General features: G+C 36.8%; 1 protein-coding gene across 1 annotated transcript in view; it reads left to right on the plus strand.

The window, feature by feature from the left end:
- NECAB1 (N-terminal EF-hand calcium binding protein 1) overlaps nt 1-16,266 on the plus strand; it is a 32,448-nt gene extending 16,182 nt beyond the window's left edge. Inside the window, exons 6-13 of the mRNA XM_015813994.1 lie at nt 7,600-7,736; nt 8,796-8,908; nt 9,921-9,997; nt 11,358-11,411; nt 12,103-12,215; nt 14,102-14,176; nt 14,843-14,934; nt 16,241-16,266. Coding sequence (XP_015669480.1) covers nt 7,600-7,736; nt 8,796-8,908; nt 9,921-9,997; nt 11,358-11,411; nt 12,103-12,215; nt 14,102-14,176; nt 14,843-14,934; nt 16,241-16,266 — 687 coding nt within the window. The remainder of the gene's footprint in view (nt 1-7,599; nt 7,737-8,795; nt 8,909-9,920; nt 9,998-11,357; nt 11,412-12,102; nt 12,216-14,101; nt 14,177-14,842; nt 14,935-16,240) is intronic.
- The last annotated feature ends 444 nt before the right edge of the window (nt 16,267-16,710 follow it).

Consider the following 16,710-nt stretch of genomic DNA (forward strand, 5'->3'; position numbering starts at 1 on the left):
TTCTGTGGGAGCGTACCGGTCTGTGGGAGGGAATCTGTGGCAGAAGGCGGTCAGAAGACTTTGAAGTCTTCTGTTTTTCTTCAAAACTCTTCAAAGGTTTTCTTTGAATAGAACATTTCAAAGTTGCCTCATATTTGATTGTGAGTGTCTATGGAGATTCTGTCATACAGGTCATAGTTCTCCCAAAGATGCTTCTTGGATGAGAAGCAAAACATCTTCAAAGAAAAACAAGAAAGTCCAGTTGCCTCGTGAAAAAGCATCTTTGGGATTTGACTGTGAGTTTTTTTATTAGCAACTTACGAATGACTAAAACTCTCACCGAGACAGGTTGAATTGTACTCTATTTTCTCCAGATGTTCACAAGAACATCGAAATGAAAGATCTACGAACTTCCAGTCTCATCTCCTTGGCACATTTAGCACTTGTTTTCATCTTGTCATTTTTTGTGGCTAAAGTGTTGTTTTCACTTTCGAAGGAAGGAATCAGATAGCTAAAGATAACTGTCAAAATCATGTTTGAAGAATGTTTTGCTATTGCATTAGGAAGCACAGCATGCAAGGCAAGGGAGAGATAGGCCCATGGAAGTCCTTGTATGTATAATAGAGTGTCTGAAGAAAGAAAGGTATTGGGAATAAACCTCATTACTTCTATCCTGGAGGGGAATTGCTATGAGTCACTTCTGTTGCAAAGTAGAACTGTGATTAGATTAACAATTGGTCTAAGATTTTTCTTGCATCTCTGTCAGCTTAAAATTTGCCTGATCAAAGAAATGAGAAGATTAATTTATCACAGCAGTGTCTTAAAATTGGAATGCTTCATCCTTCAAAATAATTGAGGCATCTCATTATTTCCCCCCCCCCTTTTTTGGTTATTTTATCTACTATCCCTTATAAATCTGCCAACTACACTAAGTTGCTTTCTCTATCTGGCAAAGTTCTTACACTGCCAATTGCAGTTCTGTTTACTGTGCAGCTGTCTGTGATAATAAATACAGGAAAAATAAAGAGCAAAGAATGTGCTCCTATTGGGAATCCACTGGGAAGCACTATCTTTTGCAGGTGTAGACCAGAGCAAACATCCCCAATGTGCTGTCTCCCTAATATGTCCAATTTATAGGGAAGGTGCCATTTTTAGATAAAGATTAATGGAATGAGGAACAGCATTGACACAGGATATTTAACTACCTGAAATGGAGTCCCTTTCATCTTTGGATAGGAGCAATGGTTTTAGTCATCTTGCTGCAATATTGAGGCATCAGTATTCTAATCCAACCCTATAGTATTCCTATCCACTAGATCAGACATCCCCAACCTTTTGGGCACCAGAGACTGGTTACATGGTGAGAGGTTTTTCCGTGGACCAGAGGGGAGCGTGGTTTTGTGTGCTGCCTACATCCTGCGGATGGGGCTTTGCTTGTTTGTGCGACCCAGTTGCTGGCATGCTGCGGCCCGGTATCAGTTCACGGACCGGGGGTTGGGGACCCCTGCCCTAGATAACAATGAAGGAAATTTGTAATTATATATTATATGAAATGTCATTTTAAAGGTCCCTTGCAGTATTATGTACCAAAGGTGCTTTTTCATGAGGCAACTGGACTTTCTTGTTTTTCTCTGAAGAGCTGAAGAAGCTTCTTGGATGAGAAGCGAAACGTCTTCAAAGAGAAAAAAGGAAGTCCAGTTGCCTCGTGAAAAAGCACCTTTGGGACAACCATGACTGAGATTCTCCATAGACCAGTGGTGGCGAACCTATGGCACGGGTGCCAGAGGCGGCACTCAGAGCCCTCTCTGTGGGCACGTGCACCGTCGCCCCAGTCCTAGGCCTTCAGCTGGGTTTTATAAAACCTTTTCACTTTAGGCCTCCGCCACCATGTGCAAAAAACAAAAAGGTTCAATCAATCAGTCAATTTCAACTTCTCGCAGGGAAAAAAAGATCTTGCAAAGTTGGAATTGATTGATTGAACTTTTTAGTCCCACCCAGTCTGCCGTTACCACCGCAGCCACGCCCACCCAATGGGCCACACCCAGCCAATGGGCCACACCCACCCGGCACCCGACAACGCATAAGTGGGTTTTGGGTTGCAGTTTGGGCACTCGGTCTCTAAAAGGTTCGCCATCACTGCCATAGACTTTCCAGTGCTACAATACTTAACTTTCTTACAATTAGGATTAATTCCTAAAATATCTGTTTTATAACCACGTATTTATAACAGGTTTCTTGCAGTCTGCATAACCAACAGCAAAAACCAAGATACTTGGTATTCATTATTTGAATGATAATAATAATAAGTTATTAAATGTGTATGTCAGCCCAATTCCAAGCAGCTCTATATTATTATTAAAGTGATGTATAGTTAGTTCAAGGTAGTTAACATTAACCAAAATACAGGCAGTGGTGGGATTCAGCCAGTTCGCACCAGTTCAGCAGAACCGGTAGCTAATTTTTTGTTGCCCAGGCCCAGAATGGACTTCTGGAAGTGGCATCCACACAGAGAACCAGTTGTTCACATATTTGAATCCCGCCACTGAATACAGGTATATTAAGAAGCAATTAATCTAATGTCTATTAGATATGTCAGATATCTCACTCATCCATAGCTTCCAAGTGTTCTACAGAACATTTAGGATTAGAATAGCTTTCTGAAGTTTAGGAAGTTTGGGGTGTTTTGGAAGGCAAGATGTTTCAAAGGGCAAGGATGGCAAAAAGAAGATATAAGATAGGCCCCCCACTCCAATTTCTCACTTCATGAGAAATGGATAATGTTCACAGGCTTTCTCTTAAAAATGCAGGAGGCTGGCTAAACAGAAGATAAGAACTTGTAAGGTCCCAGGTTCAGAAACTGTTAGAAAACAGAAGTAACCTTCAAGTCCTGGGAAGGCAGAGAGTATTAAGAAGAGACTTAAATGTTTCCTCCCTGACTCACTAGAGTATAACAGAGAGGGGAAACACAATCAAATTTGCAAGATTGTATAATTATACCCTACAATAAATACCTAAAAACCTTTATCATTATTAATTATTAAACATTTAAACCAGGGGTAGTCAACCTTGGCTCTTTTATGACTCGTGGACTTCAACTCCCAGAATTCCTGAGCCAGCTAAGCTGGCTCAGGAATTCTGGGAATTGAAGTCCACGAGTCATAAAAGAGGCAAGGTTGACTACCCCTGATTTAAACCATAAAAGACTATAAAAACAAAGCAAGAACAAAGAAATAGCAGACAAAGGAATCTTAATAATGGAGCCACCTCACTTGTTCACCCAGCTTCTGGTGAAACCACATCTTAAGGGACCTATGGAAGCTCAGAAGACATGAGGTTAACTTCACCTGGGGGAGTGGGGGGGGGAGAAATTCCATAGTGCAGGCTCCAAAGCAGAAAAGGCCTGCCAATAAGTACTAATACAAATCAAAATTTGCCATGTGGTTGCCAATCTCCAGTGCAATGCTATCTCTGCTCCTTCCATGTTTCGTTTGCCACTGAACCTCACCTGGAAGCCAACTATTCTGTATCTCAAGCTTGAGCTCTATGATTGTGCTACACAGACTTTTCACTTGAATGTCTGAGTCCCAAAGGTGCTTTTTCACGAAGCAACTGGACTTCCTTTTTTCTCTTTGCAGACATTTTTATTTCATCCAAGAAGCTTCTTTATGGTGGGGAATGGAAGGATTTATATTCCTTGCAGACAGTGGTCATTTGCATTCTTTTAGCGAGTTGTTGATGCCACCTGGAGGCTTATCTGTGAGGTCAGGGTCACCTGAGTAGTGCAAATGAGTGCAGAGCCTTCTTGGAACTGTTGAAAGGACTATGTTGTAGACTGGAGATAGATGATGTCGTATCCCTCCCCCTCTGTTGAGAGAAGGCTGTTCAGTTTTGACATAGATGGCCTCTTTGACCCCTCTTTCAAGCCAGCAGTCTTCTCTGTTCAAAATGTGGTCTTTGTCTTTTAAATGTAGATGGACTGCTGAATCTTGTCCTGATGGGTTTGTTCTCCTGTGTTGTGCCATGCATTTAGGAAGTGGTTGTTTTTCCCCCCAATGTACAGATTTGCACATGACTCATTGAATTATACTGCATATACCATGTTGCTCAGTTTGTGTCTGGATTTAGCAGTCCATCTAAATTTAAAAGACAAAGGCCACTCTTTTGAAGACAGCAAAGTCCACATTTTGAACAGAGAGGACTGCTGGTTTGAAAGAGGAGTAATCTCATGCTGTGGATAGGAAAAGACACATATAGGAAAATATTATAAATACTGACCAGCAGTGGTTTCAATAGATTTCACAATCAAACTTCACAATCAGACTACCTTGGATTACAGGTAGTCCTTGATTTACAATCATTCATTTAGTGACTGTTCAAAGTTACAATGGTGCTGAAAAAGGTGAGTTATAACTGTTTTTAACACTTATGACCATTGATCATGTGATCAAAATTCAGATGCTTGGCAATTTTTCTTCCTTTACAAGTACTTTTTCAATTTCCCTATTTCTTTATGTATTCTGTTTTGAGCCACCCGCCCCATATAGATACTCTGTAGGATAACTTTCTTTTGAATTTAATTGAAGTATGGGAAGGCAGAAACAGAATGGGACAACTCGCCATGGCCACTGTGCCACGGCCATCACCACTGCCAATTCACCAGGTACAGAAAGGATGCCAGTTAATGAAGTGAGAGTACAGAACATCCACATACACTCCTGGCTATTTAGTAGCTAATTATGAGAATCCATGAAAATTTTAGAAAAGTTTGTTCTTCTTTGAAGAAAAAAAACAAAAACCATTTCTTCCTAATTGAATCAGCATGATTGAAAACAGTTTTGTACAATAATTCCCAAAACAAAATTCTCGGGCCAGGAGACACATTGTGATGTTAGCAGACTTTGAAAGATCCTCTGATCATCCATAAGTAAAGGATGTAAATATGCTTTTTATTATTATTGAACTTTTATATATTAAAAGAAAGATATCTCCTAATAATTCTTCTATCTTTCTTCACTCGCCACAAAACATATAGTTATTCAGGCATAATTAGTTCAAATAGTTGTAGGTGTCCACTGGGGAAAAAAAGAGTTTTATTGTCCGTTTCTGGCAACATTCTCCCTTACGGCGCTTGCCTCATGTCTAGAGAATGAAAGCCACTAGCAATTATATTGTTTTCCAGAAACATCATCCTTAATCTAATTAGAGACAGCCTTGTCAAATAATGTAGAGGAAGACAGAAATTAGCCTTACTTGAACAAATGAGTTCTGACACTTTCAAAAATCAGCCATAAATGTTTTCATGCAGAGTTGCTATCAGCTTAAAAGCAGGGAATGACACAGAATTTAATTTCTCGGGTTTTTTCCCCCCAATTAATTGTAGAAATAACAGCTACTGTGACTGACGGTATTATAGGCTTGATTAATGTTCATGAATGCTAAAATATTTGTGAAAAATATTTTGCCTTCTGCTATCCATTAATACGGACAATTTCTAAGATGGGTGACAACTGGGTTTTCAATAACCTACTTATCTTTAACACAAAGAACAGAAATAAGAGATACTTCTGATCTTTTTTTAAAAATCAACATATTTGTAATAACTAAAGTGTTATATTTTTCCTTGCTTTTCTTGTGATACTTATATTTGATCTCTACTCACTGAATGGTATTATTGTGCTGTAATGATATTGTATCTACCGTGTTTCCCCGAAGACCCAACCGAAAATAAGCCCTCACATGATTTTTCAGGATGCTCGTAATATAAGCCCCACCCAAAACTAAGTACCAGTTAAGATTGTCAGCCAAACGGACGCATTTAGTACTGTAGTTCCCTGAATATAAGCCCTAACCAGAAAATAAGCCCTAATGTGGTTTTGGAGCAAAAATTAATAAGACCTGGTCTTATTTTAGGGAAAACACGGTATGCAACACGTACTGAAAATGCTGCTATAAAAACCATTTGAAATCATAAAGACTATATTCAGACCATTGATTTAACAATTTTTCCTGCAATCTATGATCATGCTAGCATCCTTTGCTCTGTCCTCATAGCCAGTCCTTAATCTGACTTGGCAAGTGTTGCTGACTTAATAGTTCACGGTGATGTGGCTATTAATGAAGTGTCTGCCAGTGACACCCATAAATCATTCTCCTTAATGTAGGCTGGGTCTGGGTGAAGAGGCAAGTTGATAGATGACCAGAGTGGCAGGCTTTGTTTGCAGAGTGGGATCTTTCCATTCTTGTGTTACTTGAATGCCTTAGCTCATCACATGTAGCACCTACAACATCTGCAGATGATCTGTGTGCTGGGTAGGGCTGATAGGCAGTTAGATGGTTAGCAGATCAAGGGTAGAGTGATGTAGGCCTCACTGTCCTGGTCCCTTCTAGGATATTTATTTCTTTATGTGTTGGCCCACTGACTTAGAAAACAAAAATGCCATAGCTGATAGGTAAATTGCAGAGCAGAGGGAGGATCCCAACCCTGCTATATCCTCACCAAGTACTGCACTTATTTGTAGCAAGTCTTATATTGGAGAAAATGCCAAACTTCACTTTCTTATCAGATCAGAACACTCAAAAATTGGGCAGACACACTTACCATTTGGATGGGTGGAAGGGGGAAAGGCTGAGCATCTTCAAGGGGAAGATAAGGGAACAGATGCTTTTCTCAAGAATCATTCATTGGGAATTCAGATAAGGTTTTATAGTAGCAGACCTTTTGATCAATGTTCCTGAATGCTTTTTCAGTTTTAAATGAGGTGTAGATTTTTTTAAATTAGGTTTAGCAATTACAAATCTGTATTTTACTGATTTTTAAATTGGCCATTTGGTCTTTTTTTTTTTTCTGTAAGGCTTAAAAGCCACTGGAATATAAGCATACCCAAATGTTAATTTGCCCTTAACATTTTTTTCAAATTTGCTTGTGGTGCTAAATATGCCAAGTTATTTGCTTGAGAATGGATTCAACAAGGTGAAAATATAAATAAAAAGTTTATCGTCCAACAATCTTAGAATAAAGCAAATCTTGAATACAAGATATAAGAATGCAAGGTAACACGATCCAGTACATATGTTTTTTCCTTATTGGCTGTTTTAATAATAATTGAATGAGTCATAGTATCTCCATTCATAGACTGTTGCTGTTTACATGATTTGGTGAACAAACCCCAAGCATGAGTTGGATAATATGCTAACTCAGGGGTAGTCACAGCTGGCTCAGGAATTCTGGGAGTTGAAGTCCACGAGTCATAAAAGAGCCAAGGTTGACTACTTGTGCTAAATCATGGTTTAGTCTACAATGGATGGATTCGAACAACACAATAAGCAAAATCAAACCAACCATATTGTAATTTAATATGATTTAACCTTCTTTCAACTTCCAAGGAACACTTACCTTCCCACAAGTGAAGGCTGGCTCCTGATGATCAGCTGGAAACATACATAATTTTTTTTAAAGAATGTAGATTTTTTTTTAATTTTCCATTTGGACTAACAATTGGAACATACCAAATATGATTTTATAATTATGACTGTAAGGAACTATTATTTGGAATAAAGTGCTTGTTGCTGAGAAAGGTTACATTTTTTCTTTTTACTATCAGTTTTCCCTATTTGCTTTAGAATTATCAAGAGGCTTCTAAGTTGGAACAGTTTGTGACTCACTTCTTGTTAAAAGAAACTCTGAATCAACTACAGTCTCTGCATAATTCCCTGGAATGTGCCATGGAAACCACAGAAGAACAAACCCAACAAGAGCAGTAAGTTTCTTACTATTGTGTCACAGTGGCAGCATGGTGGAAATTATTTTAGGAAAGAAGCTACTATGGACCAATGTCTTGCTCAATTTAGAGAATGACACTTTGCTAGTACTTCTATAAAATAAAACCTGCCCTGAGATTCGTAGTTAGATTGAAAGTAGCTGTCCCAAAGGTGCTTTTTCAGGAGGCAACTGGACTTTCTTGTTTTTTCATTGAAGACATTTGTTTCTCATACAAAAAGCTTCTTCAGCTCTGACTGGATGGTGGGGAATGGAAGGATTTATACTCCTTGCAGGTAGCTGGGCATTTACATTCTTTTAGAGCAGCGGTTCTCAACCTATGGGTCACGACCCCATTTGGGGTAGATCGACCATTTCACAGGGGTCGCCAAGCAAGGCTGTCCGCCATTTTTCCCCCTTTTCCGGCGGGTGCCTTACCTCCCTTGAGCTGGGCCAGCTGGTGGTCGGCCTGCTCCGTCTCTGCCGCTTGCCAGCTACACCTCAGCCGGCGCAGGGGGCGGAACCACGCATGCGCGGCGCTCCCGGGCAGGGAAAGTCCTCGACTTACGACCGGCTAGGTAGTCCTCGACTTACGACCGGTTTAGTCCTCAACTTACAACCGGTTTAGTCCTCGACTTACGACCGGTTGGGGGTTGCGGTATTAAAAAGGTTGAGAACCACTGTTTTAGAGAGTTGTTGAAGCTATTTCTCAGTCCTCAGGATCACCTGAGCAGTGCAAATGTTTGTGGAGCCTTCCTGGTTGCAGGATGTCTTCTGCTCTCTGCCCCCTCACTGCCGAACACAGGCACAAGCTGTTGGGGATACATCTGTCCTGTCTGTATCCCAAATCAAAGCACATATGGTTTCTGTAGTCCACAACATTGGAGTTTTTTTTAACTTGCCTGGTTTTTATTTTGATAACTAGTATATCTAGGGTCAATTTTGTGACAGACAAAAACAATTAAGTTTAACAAGGTTTGTCTATATGTAGAGGGTTGCAAATAGATTCAAAATACAAATAATTTAAATAATGAACTGCTTTATGTATTTTTTCCTAAAGGCAAGTCCCAAAGAAGCCAGAGGTGCTCAAGATACAACACCCAGGAAGACGTTCAGGTCGAAGGCTCCAGAGAAATAATAGTTTTTCTCCAGTTAGTCCTCTTTTGAACCCAGGTAATATTGTTTAACGTTTACCATTGTTTATTCATTCTTTAAAACTCATGCAAGTAAGATATCATATAAAATTAATGAAGAAATAAATTTCATTTTTAAAAAATGTATATAATTAATCAGTTCTTATATTCTGACCATTTTTAATATTTATATTGTGTATAGTACTGGCTTTATATCTGCCTCTTGCAAGTTTTAAAATATTTCAATGTATTTGAATTATAATATTTTAGATATATATTTTAATATATTCAGAAACAAATACATTGAATACAAAATAATTTGAGGTAGCCACGTATTCATCCTGATAACCCACTTTGATGAAAAGACCATCTCCACCTTTATGGTCTGTTTTTATTAGTTGGATGTGGAGAACATATACTGTACCTCCACCCTTCTGAACAATTGGCAAGTTGATCCAAGCCTCTGGTTGACTTTGTGAAGTAATTTGCTCCCATCCCACCAGTACTCACTTTAGCAGAAACCTAGTCTTGGCTGCTCTCAGAAATTAAGCAAAGTTGATCCTCGTTAGAATTTAAATGAACTATTTTGAAGTTGTAAACTGCTGTGAAGTGTTTTAAATAAGAAGTGGTGTGTGTATGTATGTAAATAAATAATATATTCCAAGATTACTGGTGACACAAGAGTTAAAAAAAAACAGAAGAAAACAGCAGTAAACCAAGAAATGGCTGCCCAAAAAAATTCAGAGGGCTGAATTAAACTTGCAGGCATAATTATATTTACTAATATTTATTCGGGGTGGGGGGGAATTAGATGCAATGCAAGCAATCCATGAGGAATGGGATTTCCTACATTTGCAAAAGCAGCAGTAGAAATATTTAAATCAAGACAGAATCAATATGGGATTTATACCTTACTTACATAACTTGTCCAGTGAAACAAAAAATTCCTTCCCTCTCCAAGAAACAATTCATAGATATCATAAAAGTTTGTCTTATTAAGCAAGTACATTCTTCAATCATGTTTTTAATTCAGGTATGTATGTTTTACAAAGGTTTGCACAAGGAGGACAACCACTGGATGACCCAAATAAACAGACTTCAGAAGCTGATTGACAAGCTAGAACAGAAGGTGTGCATGACCCTTCATTACTTCTCTCTTTCCTACTGGAAGCTTCTGTAAGACATATGATTCATTATTTAAGGTTCCTTTTTTGTTTAAGGATCTCTGAAGTTTAGTTTGTTCTAGAAAGAGGACAAATTGATCTGTACTCTTTATAGACCCTCTTCATTCATTCACGTTGTGTATATTTTCATTAAACCAAAAAGAAACACAGTACAGGGCATGTCTACCTCCAGCATTTAAGGAGTCTGTTTATCCACTCAATAATAGGGTAACTTTCCAACAACAGAATACAATGGAATCAAATTTTATGTGGTGAGAGAAGCTGACAAAAGATCCAGTTTGAAGGTGATATGAATTGGAACAAGGGTTGTGATTTAATTAAAAAAATAGGAAAGGAAGTTTTATTTAAAAATAAATAAGTTCAAGAAAAGCCACAGCTGTTATTAGGGGAAAAAATACAAATACAGTATAACTGTTCTTTGTTATTGAGCAGGTACACAACAAAAACTAATATATAATAAAAAGCACACAATGACTTCACAGAGCAAATTAAGACATACTCTGGCTCTCTTAATATCTTTATTGCCTTTCAACATAGGGTAGATAAAGTTTTATTAATCATTAAACAACATGCATAAAGGAAGTTCCAGGAAGCCTGATGTATTACTTTTGAGAGAAAGGATGCATTTTGATTGTCCAGGATATACTTACTTTTAATCCCCATATTTAAAAAAGTGATATTTTACATGTAGATTATATTCTAATCTACCACCCATTGCAAATCCTATTTTCCTGCAGATTTGGCTAGCTGAAATTATTAGTGTATCACCATCTACTGTTTCATCTACTATCTGTTGATTGCTTTATCATTGCAGCAACCATAGTTCCTAATGTTTGTCATGTGAGCCATCTTCAACCAATTCCAGACAAAAGTAGTTTTTAATTCTGAAAAAGAGGAAATACGTTGACCATAAAAATTGGCTTTTATGGTCAGCCATAAATCAGAAGAGGGCTCTAGTTGGCAGTATATGAGGCTCCTTTGGCATAGTCCTGTGTTCTTTCTTTTCAAAAATATTTGTAACTATTCTAGCAACCTCTATAGATGTATTTTTGACTCCTAAAATGGTGCCCATCACTTATCTCTATGCGCAAGCTATTGGATCCAGAGGACAATGCTAGACTGTTTCCCCAAGAATGGGAAATAATCTTTTCGATACCGTTAAATTCCACTCCATTTTTACAGTATATGATATTTTCTACCAAAATTGATTAGGGATCACAGCATTGGTGATTTTTTATTATTGAAGATTGTTAAATCATTAGATAATCCTTATACTTTTGCATTTCCTCTTTATTGGTTGACAAGGACCTAAAGCTCGAGCCACTAGAAGAGGAGGTTTCAGAAGGAAATACTAAATCTGTAAGTCATATTTCCCAACTCCACCCCATGGATCTATATGAATGGAAAAGCAGAAGGAACAGAGTTCTAAATCTGTTCTGGGACTTGCTAATGCTGGCATCTTCTGTTCAATCCACAATCTTTTGTGGCACTTATTTCTAATAAAGGCCTTCTAGAAACATGATCCAAGAATCTCACAATTTTATTTATTTACATGTTGCTGTACTCCTGTTGCACTCAAACATGAAAAACTTTGCTTTTGCTTTATCTATCATTTGACCTTTAGAACTGGATTCAGACTTAGTCATTCTTTGACTGATCCATTTTAAAATCAATGAAAGGACTGAATATTTCCTATGATAGCTAATTTACCTATTGTCATTTTATTGTGTGCATTCTAGTTTAATAAACTGCTTTAAAAACCTAGATATATTAGAAGTAAGCTTTAGAAGTATTATTACATGTTGAATTCATAAAGCAAGATAGCATGTGGAATAGCAACCCAGAATTGATAAAAATACAAAAAAAAATAGGGGGAAAAAGACTGTAACAACTAAATGAATTTTATTAAGTGTACCCAGAGTAATGTGGCTGGGGTTGCAAGGAAGAACTGGAAAAACAATCTCAGAATAAGCTTTAAAAATAAAATAATAATAATATGATGACAGTATAGTTAATGTCAATTAATCTGATTGCATTACTATTTTGCCAGCAAATAATGATTGTTCAACGTCAGATGTCAGTAATTACAGAAGAACTAGAGCCATTCCGCTTTGCTCTAAAGCAGTATGTAGATATGGCTTCTTCTCAGGATGGATGTCTGCAGTGAGTATGATGTTATTCTCAAGGGATGAAAGAATGCAGGTCATTATACTATAGGGAGATTGCACCTTGGGAGACACTGGAAATCACTAATAAAGAACATTTATAAAACATCTTAGGCTGACTGATTCAGCAAATGCAGTATCTCCATTATATTGTTCTCTTGGAATTATAAATGTCATAGTGGTCCATAGTAAATGTCAGGCCATAGTAACCTAGGACAGCAGCCATTAAGAAGATAGAAGAGGCAATCTTTATTTTCCTGGAAATAAATCTGGCTGAATAGAGTGGCCTTATCCTTCAGCTACAAGGTTTAAATGCACCCTAAACATGCATTTTATGAAGTAAATCTCACTGAATAGAACTTACTTTTGAGTAAATACAGTAGAGATTAGATTTTGAATATACAAATGATAATCAAGAACAAGTGAGTGTTTTCCTATGCCAAGTACCTCGCTGGTGTCACTTGATAATTTCTTTCAGAGTACCCATATTACAGTATAAATCATTCAAAATGTACAACTTCCGTTATTAATTACAAAATCTTTGTTTGTTAAAAAGTAGAAATTTTCCATTACAGCATGTTGTATAACTTGTGGTCTACTTTCTCACTTTAAGAAAGTTAACAAACTATGACAGACCAGTCAATTTATTTGGATGCCTAGATTAGATTTTTCTCAAAGATTGAATTCCAATTTCTGTTTGCATGCTACAGATTATTGCTGACAAAACGAACTAGGTGACAAGTCTAGTTCGGAGCTATTTAAACAATCAGTGTAAAAAAAATACTTTGCATCACATTTAGCTATTCATATAAATGTCAAAGTAGCATCTACTGAAATTCATGAAGGTACAGTGAACAAAAGAATGTAAGTGAAATAGGATTACAACACTTTTACTAAAAATTATTATTCAAGTGAGAAAATAATTAACATCAGTAATCTGATGAAGGTACAGAAAATTAAGAGACATTTCCATTTAATCTTATGTATTATTTCCCATGTATATGATGCCATCTACTGGCAATTCTCAAATTTGACATTTTGTTGTAATTAAGTAGCTGAATATAAAGCATCACCGCATGACTGTTTCCATTTCATTCATCTGAGGGTCAAATACCCAAGGAAATAGGCTTTCCTACAAATCTTACCAATTGACAGTGCTTTTTTTGTTTAAAAAAAAAAAAAGGTGCCGGAACTCACACATGTCATACAACCCGCCTTGCCTACCCTACAAGGTTCCATCCGAAAAAGGTGCCGGAACTCTGTTCTGGGCATTCTATGACAAAAAAAGCCCTGCCAATGAATAAGGAATTGTGTGTTCCAAGAGATACTCCTTGTGTAGTGTTTAGATATCAGATTATGTACTCCCATCCGTCAGATTTGGGGAAGTTAAGTTCAATGCTTCTTCATTTTTTCAAAAACTAACAGTATTTCACTTTTTTGAAGTTTCAGTAAAAATAATTATCCATATGTTCACATATTTCCTTACTGAAAAGTTTAACAGCAAATGTCAAGTTTTTATTACGTTACACACAATTCACATGACTGCTATGCGATGGCCAAGAAATTACTATTTTTTGCTAAAACAAACTCTGCTCAGTTTATGTTCAACATCCCTCTGAATGCTGTATCATTTATTGCAAATGTATTTTGGCTTTCAATCAGTTTTATGAGGTTGTACTACTAGGAATGATTTATTTAAAATATCAACCTCATGGTAATAAAAAAGTGAGCTTTAATTTAGTTTAATAATACAGAAAGAAATTAGGCATTGTCACTAGGCCTGTACCAATCCAAAGATGAAAAGCAGATATAAATGTTTTTAAATAAATAAAATGTCAATATGGGCTGTTTTCTATCCAAATAAATTTTGTGCTTATATTTTAGTGTTTCCATCCAGAAACTTTCAGGCAAATCCTGTTTCATTGTTTATGAATTTTGGGAAAATAACGCCTGGAACAGGTAAGTAGGCTTCTAAAACACTATTATTCATCAGCATCATCATGCTTAGGCAACATAAGCAGTATACTGTGTTTCAGTCTTCTGCATTAATTGGTTTAATCAGATAGGAGCCAAGTTTCTTACTTTTATGCCTTTCTGAAAAATACCAACTTCCAATTCCAGCAGTACTGAATCTTAAAATATAAAAAGGTTTTCGTGGCCAGCAGGAAGCAATGTAAAAGAATGAGATAAAAGCATTCAATTGATTCTAATAGACTTAGAGATGAAAATACTGATTCATCAAAACTTAGAAAACATTTTAATATGGCAATATTTTTTACATGTAAAAGCTCTTTTCTGGCATAAAAGCCCCAGAGCAAATACCTCAGAAGCCCATAATGGCCCTATTTTGTTTTTAGATCAGAAGCTCTGTGATAAAACAAATCACAACCGCACTCTGCCCCATTGAGGCACCTTAATCACAGATCATCTCTTTGCATGAGTTCCATTTGGTTATGAGCCTGTGCACATATGAAGCATTCATTTGTGAGCTGGAACAGCTAGGTTTGGGGTGGGCTATTTTTATTATTCATGATTAATTTAATGGTGCATTTTAATTCTATAAAATGTAAACCAAAGAGTTTTAAGTATGACTTTGGGTAAAATAAATATTACTTATTTCTCCAGCCATCTTCAGATGAATTACAGCAAGTCATTCCAAAGAAGTAATGTAGATTGCCTGGAGACTCCAGAACACATTACAACTATGCTTGTTCCTGGTAATAGTATTTTTTCTCTTTACTTGAAGAGTTTGTTATTTCCTTATGTTCTTCTTCCCAATCATTATTTACTTCTACTTTAAGAAACAGTGGCAAATAAATATCTATTCAGAAAATTTTATTAGAGTATAAATTTCATTGGATACATGGGACTTGCTTCTAAGTATGCACAGAATGGCATTATAGATTAACAGAGGTGTATTTGTCAATTCCAAAGTTAGTCATAACTTTGTTTTGCTTTGCTTTGTTTTTGCAAACAGTAAACAAGACATAGTAGCTTAGCTTAGCTGCACACATAATGCCAAGTTGTAAATGTTGCTAAAATGGCTGACTTTACCTACAGGTAGTCCTCCCCTAACAACCATTCATTCAGCAGTAATTCAAAGTTATGACAGCAATGAAAAAATTGACTGATTAGTCCCTGTAGTTGCAGCCATTCCAGCTTCCCTGCAGTCATGTGATCAAAATCCGGGCCCGCCCACACTTAAAACTACAGGGACTCTCCCCCACCTATAGTCCCATTTCTGCCCTTTTGGGTGCCCTGCAGTACATATCCCTGCTGCCCCCCGCTGCCGCCATCTCTCACAGCTGACGTTTACTATTTTCTTCTTGCTGCAGGACCAGGATTCAGGTACTGGGTGGAGGGTGCAGCGTTGGGATGTGCACAGTGAGCACAGCAAAATAGCAAAGCCTTGTCTGCCCTAAGAGTTTGCCAGGCCTGGCTGCAGATATGGTACCTTTCTAATGGGATTAACCTAATTCCCACGTTAAAAATCATTTAAATGTCAAGCACACATTTTTATCTATACAGCATTTTACTAAATTATTGAGTTAACTGACAAATTTTAATTAGCTCCCTCCCCATACCAAAGAGAGGGGGTAAAACCAACACATAATATACATAAACCTATATGCAGATTACAAGTAATTTACTCTAAAGCTAAGGTGTTACTATAATCAGATAAAAAAGACTGCCAAAGCCCAACAATTTTTAAGTGCCTTAGTCAAATTGGTATATTAATATCATGCCATTTAAAATATTTTAATCTTGTAGGAATTTTGCAGGGTTCACGTTTATTTGTTTATCTATTAAATGTATATGCTGCCCGTATCACTCTACAGAGTTACTCTGTAAATATTATTTCTTACATTATGTATGTCAGTATATTTTAATCTGTTCTGGTATAACTAAATAATGTGAAACATCTATTTACATGCTGCAAAATTACTTTAAAACTAAGCAGTACTTTGAAATGTTGTTGGGAATTACTGACATGAGATTATTTAAATCATATTTCCTTTTCAGCTTCTTGGTGCAACCTGAACAACTAGAAGTACATACTTCTTAAAAATAGGCTCTGCGTTAAACAGCACCCAGAGAACAATCATAGTCTCTGAAGTTAGCAAATCATGACTATTCTTTCATTGATAGATTCTTCCATTTTAAAAAAAAATCCAGTTGTAAAATTTGTTGTGATTAATATTTTATGAAACGCTACAAATTCATTTTAGTTTCATGATTCTCTTTTTTAAATGTAATATTGCATTGCTTGTGTTTACTATGTGCATTTCTCTTTTGTAAAGTTCTCTGAAAATTCATTTCTACCATCATGTTTGACATTGTTATCTCTGTCTACTAAATTGGTGTACAGTGATGTTAGTCAGATGTGTACAGAAAAAGATCTGTGAAGAAACTGAAGTGCTTTTTCTCTTTTATATTTATAGTCATAGAAAAAGTTTCATTATGTTTATAAATAAATCTATAAGGAATAGGTA

Source organism: Protobothrops mucrosquamatus, unplaced genomic scaffold, assembly GCF_001527695.2.
Source record: "Protobothrops mucrosquamatus isolate PMUCROS unplaced genomic scaffold, P.Mucros_1.0 scaffold211, whole genome shotgun sequence".
Taxonomy (NCBI): domain Eukaryota; kingdom Metazoa; phylum Chordata; class Lepidosauria; order Squamata; family Viperidae; genus Protobothrops; species Protobothrops mucrosquamatus.